This window comes from Bactrocera tryoni, chromosome 1 (genome assembly GCF_016617805.1).
Source record: "Bactrocera tryoni isolate S06 chromosome 1, CSIRO_BtryS06_freeze2, whole genome shotgun sequence".
Classification (NCBI taxonomy): Eukaryota; Metazoa; Arthropoda; class Insecta; order Diptera; family Tephritidae; genus Bactrocera; species Bactrocera tryoni.
In genome coordinates, this window is record NC_052499.1 from 89,327,064 (window position 1) to 89,340,363 (window position 13,300).

A 13,300-nucleotide genomic window follows, 5' to 3' on the forward strand; every position below is an offset into this window, starting at 1 on the left:
TAATCCACAAAAAAGGTGACCCCACAATCTGCGCCAACTACCGTGGGATAAGTCTCCTAAACATCGCGTATAAGGTTCTATGGAGCGATATTCGACAGCACGAAAAGGAGCTGCCTTTATGCAGCGATTTCTGAATTTGGTATCCCCGCAAAAGTAATACGGCTGTGTAAACTGACGTTGAGCTACACCAAAAGCTCCGTCAGGATCGGGAGGGACCTCTCCGAGCCGTTCGATACCAAACAAGGTTTCAGACAAGGCGACTCCCTATCATGCGACTTCTTTAATCTGCTGCTGGAGAAAATAATTCGAGCTGCAGAACTTAATCGAGGAGGTACAATCTTTTATAAGAGCCGATGATATTAATATCATCGATCTCAACACCCGCGCCGCTAGTTCTGCTTTCTCCTGACTGGACAAGGAAGCAAAGCAAATGAGTCTGGCAGTGAACGAGAGTAAGTATAAACACCACCATTAATGTCAGCCTGGAAATCCAACGCAGAATAACTCCTGCCGACAGGTGCTACTTCGGACTGAGTAGGCAATTGAGAAGTAAAGTCCTCTCTCGACGAACAAAAACCAAACTCTATAAGCCATTCATTATTCCTGTGTTGCTATGTATATGGTGCAGAGGCATGGACGATGACAACCACTGATTAGTCGACGTTGCGAGTTTCCGAGAGAAAGATTCTGCGAAAGATTTATGGTCCTTTGCGCGTTGGCCACGGCGAATACCGCATTTGGTGGAACGACGAGCTGTATGAGATATACGACGACATTCAGCGAACTAAAAGACAGCGGCTACGCTGGCTATCTCTGAAACAATTGGGGTGGTAAATTTTGGTAAATTGGTAAACTTAAACACTCCATATTTTCTGCAGGTTTTATAAAATGTTTCATAGATTCAAATATCTTAGTTTAAGTAAGTAACTACGTCTACTGTTCTTCCAACAACATACCCGATGATGCCTAATTTGTTAATAACAAACTCATGAAACACGACTCTGAAAAGTAAAGCAAAAATATATGCCTCCATATGTGTTCATATACATATACATATGTATACATAAATTTATGTATTTAGGTCCTGTTTTCTTCTATTTCGCTTGGCTATATAACCTTTTATACAATCGGAACGAGTGTACAAAACATGCGAGTATTCAAGTGTGTAATTTTCTGTAACACTATATTTTATCACTGCATTAAGCATGAACACTAGTCAACATTTTAGTAAAGTAATAATCGTAATCGTTAAGGAAAACATGAGCGCGGCTTTCATGGCGTATACGCAACTAAATTACTCCCGCAGAGAACAGCCTCTGTTGCTTGGCTACATAGTTATATATTATGAATTATAAATTGTGCCCCACAAGAAGAAGAGAAGAGGCCAAGGGCAGTGTACTCGAGTATGTAAAGTGTATTTTTCACAAGTAATCTTAATGTACAACTTAATGCGAAGTTTGGATGAATTTTAGATCTCCCCATTAAATCTGGTAACATAATTAATGGCTTAATTTCTTTCTTCAAACAACTATAGACTTTCGATATTTTCGCTGATCGTTATGAAAAAATCAATATCAGCAATATCTGGGTACACATTGGGCGATAATATATATTAGAAAACGCTCATTTTCAGTCAGGAAAAAGCTTATCTATGAAATTATTATTTAGGATTTTCTTAGTCCATACCCACATATTTTTAGTGATACTTCATCTTAAGGTGTTAATAGAGGAACACTTCCACTCAACCTACTCCCTTGGCCGATGCTCTTTCACTTTTACACTATGAAAGAAGATATACTCACCGCAATTTCCGATGCCGCATAACGGACACAATCACGAGCACGTTGCCGAGTATGGCTGCGAGTATAATGAGTATAATAACGCAACATTTGAATATGACAAATGCCAAGTGTGTCGACCATTCGGGTGTTGAAGCAGACGCAGCCGTCGACGTCGCCGTCACGGCTGACGCTAACGAGTCGTTGAATGCTTTCGCCGCGGTCGCGGCAGCTGCCACCGCTGATTTTATAGGAACTAAATTGCCGCCACCATTTGCACTCCCAAGGCCGGCCCGACTGTCTGTGCCCTTACCGCCGCCACTGCCATTGCCGTCTTCATCATTAAGCAACACGCTCGCCATGAAACCCAAATACATCGGCTGATCGCCCTGCAAGGGTGGCGTAGATGTTACAACAACAACAGGTGCAGTTATACCAATGTGCTTTTCCAAAGTAATTGCGGCTTTTGTGGCCGTCGCTTCACCAGAATCCGCACCGGCGATAATTCTTAAGTGCTCGTCGTTCGTGTTGCTGGCCGCCGCCGCCGCTGCTGCCACACCAGCCACATTCCCTGAGAAGGCCACAAACAGAACGAGCATGGCGACGGCGAGCAGAACTACAGTTTTTGTGTTCGTCGCAGCCATCACCGTTATTGTGCTCGCAGTTATTTGCGCAAAGTTGTTGGCACTTGTTGTGGCTAATGATTGTGGCATTGCGTCTGTTGGCGTTGATTGTATTGGTCGTTGGCGCTCGCCTCAGTTAGTCTTGATGTTTGTTGCTTTTGTTACTGTTGGCATTAACAGCATTGACGGCATACGGCGCGCATTGTGTGCGTAATTTAAATAGTGATTGCCCGAAACCTTACGTCCATGTGCTTTGAAACCGAACGGGATTAGTAAGCGGCAGCAAAGGCGGCCTTCTTATGTACCAATGCATGGTTGCGCTATTTGAAGACACCGCTACGTTGGTGGTTTCTGAGGCAACAATACAAATTGCTCTCTAACTGCGCTGACGCTTTTTGACTTATGACATTATTATTGTTATTGTTGTCTTTTTGTAGTCACTACAATTTCTAAGTTATATTAACGGTGGTCGATATCCCATTTGAAGCGGTCCTGAAAATAAAATAGATACCTTTAATACACTTATTATGTGTGTAGGTGTATGAGCGAATGAAAACGATACCCCATTTAAAGCGCCCCTGTCTACACACATTATCTGGCTTAAATTCCCGGGCACGTACAAAGTCATTACTCGTGCCTAAACAAAGAAGGCCTTAACGAAATGTCCGTATCCTGGATGTAATTGGAAAATGTATTTTTAGCCTCAAAATAGAACGGAACCTCAAATATTACTTTATCCTCTCATCTCATCTGCGCATGCTGTGGCATTAATATAATGGGAATACCAGCTCATATGAGTCGATCTAATTTGTGATAAAATTGAAATCTGTGTGGCAAATTGCAGCGAAGGTGACAATTGAACCCGTGTAAAGCAAGATTTACAAACAAATTTAAAATTCGGCGAAGCTTGAATATAACAACTTTTCAACGGAGTAAAAACAAATTTGCGTAAAAGAAAACAATACTGGAGCAAAATCAGACCCACACCCACCATTAATATGATACATCAAAATAGTTAAAAAGAAAAGTAATTAATATTAAAAGAAGCACTTTGCAAGATAAAGTTTAAACTGTTCGCAGTTCTTTGCACTACTTTTTGAACAGAAAAAAACCCGCAAAACCACCCCGCACATCAACAAAGGCATCATTTTCCAAACGATATTTGCTTTGCAATTTCATTCCATTTGCCGTATTGGCAATGCAGAAATCATTCCGCCGTTCATTCGACAATTATGCGCATAGGCACAGATATTCGCGCGAGCCGAATGATTTTCAGCTTCTGCAAAGCCTGACATGCCTCTACTTCACTTGAGCATAAGCTAAGAAGTGGGTCCCCCATGAAAACATCCTTCATTATGCAAATGTAATCATGCAAATACGTAGGTATGCAAATAAGTAGGATAAGCGCTCATATTTCAAACCCTGCCTTCGGAAATTAATAAAACATATCTCTAGTTTTCTACGAGAATTTCATTTATTCATACCCACTACGTCACTACGTGTGTTTTTATATATATATTTATGTGTCGAAGTGTAAGACATGCTTCCTGCTCTTTGTGAATCGTCGACAGATAAGTGAAAGCGCCGACAAATTGACGGAGAGGCGATACACAAGTGTTGCATACTTATAGGAGCAAACATCTATATACTTACATATTTATCTACTTGCTTTTCATCCAAATATGGCAACAAATTTTTTGATGTTTTATAGCTTCGACATTCTAGTTTTTAAAGCACACTTCGGTTGATTGCCATGTTTATTTAAATTTGAATAAATTCTGTTCAAATCCATAAGCGCACGTGAACAATATTTGAACTTACAGGTAAAGTGGCGGTTGAAGTTCAATAACTAATAACTTGTGGGGCCTCCTTTATCATTTAATAATTAATGCTTTAATGCGTTCAGAGTTCATCAATGGTTTTTGGTGTTCCTCTTTGAGCAAGAAATGCGAGGCTATAAATAGGTGAATCCTCTTCTTTTCGGCGAACTTTGAATGGTATTGATGCATACTCTAGCGCTTAAAGACGATAATAAAACTATGTTAGCCTCCGCTGCGTTTTTAGCTGCATAAGTCGTGATAAGATGCCGTAAAGTCTTTACTGTTTCAGGAGTTAGCATTTTAGGCCTGCCCATCTTTTTGGATGATGTGTGCCTTGACAATTACAAGTCCGAACATACAGCTTTTCACAAAATAAAATTCAGATTTTTTGTCGTGTCAGAAAATTGAGCAGATTTGCTAAATTTCCAATTTCTCGATACTCCGATCGAATCATTGAACCAGCGCACTTGACATTGTGCAATGGAGATGCCAATAGCCAGTACGATTTTGGCTAGCACTCTTCCAAACAACCCGCCCTTATTTACTATATAGTCAGAAGCTAGCTCCCGACTAGTTGTGCCTACAAAATACTGTGAATGGAATAGGAACTCAAAGGGTATCATTTGCACTTCTGTGGTAATGGCCAATTGGAGTAAGTGGACAAACTCATTGACTCTTTTTAAAGCACAGACAAGCTCTCGATTAAGAGTTTTTTCTGCCTTGTCATTTATTAAAAAGGATAAATACTATTTACTATTGAAATTTTCCGATTTATAAACGGAGTTTAGGCTAGCGAAGAGCATCTGCTCCTTTAGGCTAGCAAAACTTTATCCATAAATAGAAGAAAGACGAATCGCAGTAATTATTACTGTCGCCCAAAGAAAAGCTGATTATACCCCTCGCAGTCGATTTCAAATTGTACACCAAAAACTTCACGCTCACGCTCTCACAAGTAAAATGTCAAATAATTCGATTAAACTGCTCTCATTAATAACTTGTTCCGCCAAATTTCGTGCACCGTATCTTCAAACACAAATGGAAATTCCGACATTAAGGAATTGAATTTGCGTTAACTGGCTAATATTTACCGAAAAATGACAAATGGATGAGGGCAGACAACAAATGGCGAATGTCAAGTAAGCGGAGGCCAAAACAGCGTTCCAGCGCAGGCGGATTGGTAATGCCTTGCTTAACTGAACTGCGCGCCAAAACAGACACCGAATTGAATGTTCAGAACGAAAATGGGTCAACAGTTTAGGCATATGTATATATGTGTGTGTTCGAACCACTGTATATGTAGAACAGTATACATCGCAATGCAAAGCCTGATAGTTAGTATAACAAATGACCTTGCAACAATAGATCGAAGCGGGATGAACAACTGTGCAGACGTCTTTCTGTAACAGCAGGAGAGCAGTATTCGCATGCGAATATTGAGGAACTGGTGGGGCGCCAAGTAAGTATAACTTCCAGTATGATATGCTCCCACCGCTCGTCTGTTTGTTTGGCTACTAAAAAAGTAATAATTCATTTAAACTCACTGACAAAGAGAAGAGGCCCTGCGAGGATTATTCATTTCGAACGACGTCTGCGGCTAACCGCGTAAGTAAGTGCCTCCAATAAAATATTCGCTAGGCATGGCGGCTTTTACAGCTACCACACACTGCGAATTTGTTGTTACAAGACTCAAATATAGCATGAAATGCGACGAAGTAGCCGCGAGCGTTGGTCTGTCTATGTCTGTTTTATATCAAATGCTATTTAAATAATATTTATGTACAAAGCATATAAATGTAGGTACATATATCTCGCATTATTCCAACACAATACGGCGAGGTGCTTATCAAACTCTCATAATATAGTACATAATAAGTTGTAACCATTAAGGCTGATGTACGCATGCGAATTTAAATTTGGGTTTGGTTCCACTATGTAGGGTAACTGTATTTGAAAGTGAAAGCAAATATATAATTACAGACGTTGTGCTTTGTTTTTTTTAGCAATTGAAGTAGACAGACGGCCAGAAGCAGGAGGATTGCTCCAAATACCATCGACCATTGTCCATTTTGGGTACCATTTGTACCCAAAACTTGGTTCGCGTTTAAACGTCGCCGTAATGTGGCGCAATAAGCTTGCTAAGCGTGAAAGAAGTGAACGGAAATTGTGCTGATTGGCAAAAACGGGGTTTATATTCATGTTCAACGTACCTGAAAAAAGATTCAAAATCTTCGGTTGGGCGAACAAGGTCACTGCGAACGCTAACCATATTTATATGTAGTAAGGAAAAGTTTTTCGTCTTTACAAAATATACAATGTAAAACCACTCATTTAAAGGAAATGAAGATTGAAGAGAGTAAACTCTCGAAATTTTAACCCACGAAAAGTGGAATGCTTTCTATGAACCTAACCCGCCATAGGTATGATGGTATGGATATAGCACTCACGGCCCGCGAAGTCAATTATTTACCAGAATTCAATATTTTTACATAACTTTGAAATCTTTCTGGATCTAAAATGATTCCCGATTGAATAATTGTAAGTTTGATGATGGTTTGTTATGCCATAAATTTATTTTTTATTACATTTTCTCTTGTTTTTATTTAAGTTTGACGGGAAATAGCATATTTGCTCCTCTAGCTGTTCACAGTCGGCATATAGCGGAATTAAGAAAGCGATTATTACTTGGTCGTGCAGGAAATGCTGTAAGCCTACAGCATTGTTTGCCCACATATTTTCTTTTCAAAGTAAGAAATTTTAATCCTTAGACTTAACGTAATCCGATTTAAGTAAAAATATGTCTTTTAAAATCTTTAAACAAAACACACATATATAATATATCGGTTATTCAAATATTTCCTTTTTTCTATTAAAAAAGAGCTAAACTAATAACAATTATCCATACAAATAAAAAGGTTATATATTAAACGAAAACGATATTTAATTTATTAAAAACATTGCGTGTTATAAATTGTTTATTTGACTTATTAACAACTTAGTTTATTTGGTTTAAGCAATCCTTAAATCGTTTCTGTAATGCTTTAAATACAAACGAAAAATGTGGCTTCCTAAAATTCCTGCTACAGTAGAGAAGATGACCTCAGAGTCACAGGAATTATTTGTGCGCCAGAGCGGCTTTCGTCTGTTTTCGCTTTTTTTCTTTCTAAAGGGAAAGCAGCGTCTTATTCTTTTGTGTCAGAAACGTTGAAATATTTCCAGCCCAGTTTGTCAAAACGAGCTCTTTCCTGGCCATAAATGACTTTCTAAAATGGGCAGCATCCCTCATAGCTAACGGCATTTTAGTCCATAATATGCTCATCAAATGTTAAAAATTTGTATATGGGTGTGTACTATATGTACATACATATATTCTCTCCGCATTTGCAACAGAATGTGTTTGTCGGCAATTTCACAGACAACATCAGGCTATGAATAGTCTATTGTTGAGAAATTAATCAGTGAAGCATTTTCCACTCACATTCAATATTCTGGTAAGTAAACTAAAAATACACACAAATATATAACATATAAAACGTAGATATAGTATTGTGGCAAGGCTCATTTAAAAAGGAGATTGTCTCATTAATATCAACTCGTCTATAATCTAGCTTATACTTGCATTTTCTATAATAGTTTGGATGTCAACTCATGATTGGCACATATGTACATACATATGTACTTATCTGTTGAATAACCGGTTTGATGACAAGTGGTCACACTGAAATCATACAAATGTATAATATTGTTGTGATCATTTATGTCCAAGGAACAACTTGTCTTCGGCAATTAACGAAGATAACGTCCCACACTTTGCTGCTGTAAGATTCTTACTGAGGGAGAACTCATGCGACGCAAGAGATAGCCTTTGCTATATATTAGAAATAGCATTAAAGGTTTATCAATTTATTTCAGAAGTTAGCTATCACATTTCCAATCAGCCTGAGTCCTGGAATAGAATTAAGGATCATACCGATGCTGACTAACTTGCCTAACATTTTTCTTCTGTGTTCAAATTGCAGACTTTTCACAGCATTCTGCTCGTGGCTGATTAGTTCAGATATGGATCTTTGAGATAGCCGGTCATTAATGCAGCTCACCTAGAATGTTTTTCAAGGATATTACATAGTAGTTATCATGGTGCTAATAGCTGACCCAGTAAACACGTATGTGTCCGTTATGCTAAAAACATTTTTACTATTTTAATATATAATCAAAAATTTCCTATTCCTATTGCTAGTATTATTACAATAATTAAATTCATCTAGCTGCTTTTGAATAACGCTGGATGATGCTGTGCCCACATAGCAAGCGAACGATTTTGTTGTATTAACCAGTTCGTCAATAATAATCCACCTCATGGCTGGTGCCATTACCTTGAAGCTAATGAACTGGGCACGTAGTTAAACGAAGCAGAAAATTGCTGTCTAATGATACGAGTATCCAGCCACGCTCTTTACAGACAGCCAAAGTTCGAAAACTAGCGAGGCATGAGGCAACTAAGCAATAAGTCTGTAGGTTTATTGGACTGCCACATACGAAGGTAAATAACCACTATATATTAAATGGAGACCAAGGCATATGAAAAATTTGATGCCATATTGATAAGATACAACAACTCGCTGCGAAAATACAACAATTCAGCCTTCAAGACCTTGACTAACTGTGGTAGAAACTAAAAGCATTTCGTATATGTACTTTAATATCTCTTTTGCCAACAAAACAACTTTATTTCAGCAATTCACACGTGGCGATTAATAACGTCGCCATAATCGAACAGGCATGCCTAACATCACGGGGTTGGTCATTGTCCTTAAATCATTGTCAGAAGGAAAACAACCACACCACCACACACTTTCAATACCACGCGCATACATGTATGTGCCCAAATACATATGTATGTATATTAAGGTTATGAAATATTTTCTTCTTCTTCATCTTAATGTCAAAAGAAAATTGCCGAAAGTAGCAGCAAGCAAATGTTTGCTAATAACTAACGATTAAATAAACTTTCGCCTCGCAATTTGCATAAAATCACGTTTCTCGGCTTTCATAGTTGCACCGTTGCTAAATTGTTTGCCAAAACGCTCGCCAATCACGGCAGCAGAAAAAAAAATATTAAAGCAGCCGTACTTCCTCCAGCAGCGCAAAGTTTGCTGCAAATAATCGTAAGATCTGGTGAGGAAAATAATAATCTTTATGGAGGAAGTCGAACGGTTAACGGTTAAGTTACTTTCTTCCCTTCACAAACTTTCTTCGCTCTTTTAATGGCTTTTTAATATTGTAAATTGCTTAGAAAATAGCTCTTTCTTCTTCAACACTCATCATTATTAGCACTTCTAAAACTCAACTCAAAAAAAGACAGGTTCATCACATTACAGTTATTCTCATGATTTCAGTATTATTTCGATATGAGACGGGTCGATTTCGCGCCTTATACAAAATCTGCTATTTTGAGAATATATGAGACTCAAACGGTTTGAGAGAATATGTTAAGGAATAAGATTATAAGGTATATATAGCGTAACTCCAATATATAGAATCTAGTGACAAGCCGGAACCATTGATTAATGCAAACAAGTGATCGCTTTGAAGTTTAAAATACTCCAATAAAGGTGACCTTGTATCCAATATGGCAGACAATCAAGATATGACGACAGTGAACTTATTCTACTTTGTTCGCATTTCCTTTATTTTACCTTTCTTAAGTTGTTACGTGTTTCAATGCAGATACTTATCTTGCTCGGAAACTGGTGCACATACTTGTTTACTCTCGGCGTTCTTACCTTCGATTCGATTATTTGAGAAATTATGAATAGTAAATAGGACACCACGTATTCAAGCATCCAAGCGAAAAGTAAATATTTATCACATTCACTCACGACCTTGGCTGCACAATCAACTGAAGCAATGCCTTGGTCGTCGTTAAGTCGTCTCAAATCCTTTCATGTGCACAAGAATTCCACATTACAATTTCGGATATGCATGTACTAGCTCGTACTATCAAAATTTCCTTTCTTTTATTTGGTTTATGAGTATTCTACGTACATTCTTATGCCGAAATATCTTTTTTCGTCCTGGTCATGATGTGCTGGACACACTTAGACGCTCTGGCACTGCGGAAAACTGCTCTTGTGTGTATAAGTGAACTTATGTAAGCATGCACCCGAAACTAAAGCATCAAAAGTTGTTCAGAAATAACTGTTATGTAGGTGAATTAGTGTTCTTCAATAAAATCATGAGAAAGTGATCGAAACTCAATTTCCATATCTTACAAACTGACCTAGACAAGTATATTTCTGACAAAATGCTGACAATTCATAGCTCATGTATATAACTAGTTGCGGTTCATAGAGTAGTTTATAACTAATTGAGTTGCACCAGGGTTGTTCTGTGAATACGAGTGTAAGTGAGAGCTTAGACATTTTGTCTATTATTCGCTTTCATAAACGGCTTTACCGAATGTGTGTTTTGAACATTCATTGGCTTAGCTACCGCTGTGATAATGGTAAAAGTTAGAATTTCATTTCCTATTGCAAAAAATTAGGACTGCCAAAACAACAAGGGGTCCACTTGTACAATAGGCCAATTGCAGTAAATGCACTCTTAAAAAATGGCATTCAGTCCCCGCTTTTAATTATATTATCACTGTTATTACGTTATTATTCAATAAGAATATGTGTCTTTTATACAAATAATTGAGTGGGCTTCATCTACCACAGGAGGTATCCAACCTGATACAACCTATTAATAGCTGCCCAATCCTATTCTAGCCAATTTCTATATCAGACTTTTGGAGGTTAATAACCGTTGTCTGCTTCAGAAATTTGAGAAGGTTAATGAGCATTGCCGCAATTTGTTTAATAGAATATTTTAGGCGAACAATGTTGCATTTGAACAGTTTTGTTTCATTTAAAACTCAATGACGTAACTGTAATTTTTTGTAGCATTTTTTATATAATTTGCAGGGTTTGTCGGGAAAGTAATAGGACTAAGTCGTTTTAATTTGCCAGCGCGAATTCCAAGCATTGAAGGCGTCATGGAACGAATTCTCCGGAATAGTCTTGAAAAGCCGAGGGGCATGCTTATTTGATCCCCTCTTTCGTCTCAAAATGCTTGCCTTTCATCGGCCTTTTCAGGCAAGGAAACAAAAAAGTCCTGGTGGGCCACATCTGGGCTGTAGGGTGGCTGCAGAAGCGTTGTGATGCCGGCCTTGCTTAGGTAGCTGTTCACAAAAAAAGCGGTGTGAGCCAAGGCGTTGTCGTGATGCAAGTGCTCCGTCATAATGTCATGAGCCACAGATTTTGATAAATTTAACATCTGGGTAATTAAACGTATACTTAGTCGACGATCTGAGTTCAAAACCTTGCGCACAGGAGTCACATTGACGGTGTTTATCGAAGTCGCAGGTCTTCCATCACGGTCTTCATCAGCGTTCTCCTCCCGGCCCTCCAAAAAGACCTGGTACCACAGAAACACACCACTTCTTGCTAAAACAACATCAGGTTAAGCCTGCTGGATCATATCAAACGTCTCTGTCGCAGATTTACCGAGGTTCACTGAGAATTTAATCGTGTACCTCTGCTCTAACGAACACTGCATTTTCGGCTTCCACTACTCACAGAAAGTCGAGCGAGAATGTTTGTTATGACTCTCCAGGTGCTCGGAGACAACTCACCAGCCACTCGTTCGTTAACTAGGAACGCCCTCTACCGAATACAGTCGGTGCACACACGCTCCGAAGTACAGTAGCGGCGCAAGAAAATCACTTTTATTACTTTCCGGACAAACCTTCTATTTGCAAACGATCGTCCTTCCATTTCTTTACTGGAAAATAGACGCGTTACGTATACGTGGAGGTGGTCCCAAAAGATTATTGTAGTAAGTATAGCATAATTAATGTTTTCGATTTCTGACCCAAAAATATTAAGTATAATAATTCCATAATATACCTTATGTACTGAAATTAAATACTCAGAAATCCTTAAATCCTTAAACACTTGTACACAACTACTGAATGGAGGTAAGCGCTTACAATACGTGGTATGACAATTAAGTAATGAGATTAATTCCATAAAAACCGTATATTTGAAAATTATTCTACAACTCTGCCATCCCCTTCAAACCACCGTTTGTTTTAGGAAACAAAAAAAGTCACGGGGTGACATGTCGGGCGAATAAGGCGGCTGTTTCAACACGGCGATCCCTTTAGAGGCAAAATACTGGGACACGCTGAGGGCGGTGTGGCACGGCGCGTTGTCGTGATGAAGGATCCAGTTACGAGCGTTGTCTGGGCGCACCCTGTTGACTCGCTTTCGCAATCTTTCGGTTCATACTCAGTACCGAGGCCAACATTCGAACTGTTATAATTATATGTTATGATCTTCACGGATTAATGCGTGAACACGCTGCGCATTCGCGTCAGTCCGCGCCTCGACTGGTCTCCCACTCCGCGCCTCGTCTTCCACGCTTTCACGTCCCTCCTTAAACTCTTTGTGCCATCGAAACACCTGGGCACGACTAAGAGCACTATCACCATACACTCTTACCATTTTAGCGTACGTTTCCGAAGCGTTTTCGCCCAATCGTACACATCCATGAATTTCCTACACATACTATAAGAATTTATAGCCTTTAACTTGTGTTCGGAAGTGGAAATAAATATTCCCCATTAATTTAGGATATTCTAGAGGAGAAATCCGAATTGCTCTATTTTCATGTAATTGGTAGCCCAAAGCAATCAAACCTCATTGGTAATATGAAACTATCAATTTTTCGTTTTGTCCATTCTTGTCAAACTCGCTTTATTTTCTCTTGTCGAGCTATGTACGTTCTTATGGTTGGGCAATTTATTTTCGATTTAAGCGCTAATGAACGCTTCATAGATTGAACTTGTGACAGGCATTCTTATACATATATACATTTACAATCATGTGACATAAAGGTAATATAGCAGCTCGCACTGCTCCTCAGCAATCAACTCGTTATACAACGTAAATATGAAGTAGGCTGTTATTTATTGTTTGTCTATAAATATGCAAAAGGCTTTAGTTTACATTTACTTTATTAACAAAAAAAGTTAAGT

The 13,300-nt window shown here is 38.7% G+C and overlaps 1 protein-coding gene across 3 annotated transcripts in view; it reads right to left on the reverse strand.

Moving 5' to 3' along the window:
* The window catches only part of LOC120772683 (octopamine receptor beta-1R), a 38,190-nt gene that overhangs the window by 16,342 nt on the left and 8,548 nt on the right, over nt 1-13,300 (reverse strand). For all 3 annotated transcript variants that reach the window (XM_040101433.1, XM_040101425.1, XM_040101441.1), the window contains one exon: nt 1,803-2,893. In XM_040101433.1, coding sequence (XP_039957367.1) covers nt 1,803-2,491 — 689 coding nt within the window. In that variant the 5' untranslated portion in view covers nt 2,492-2,893. The remainder of the gene's footprint in view (nt 1-1,802; nt 2,894-13,300) is intronic.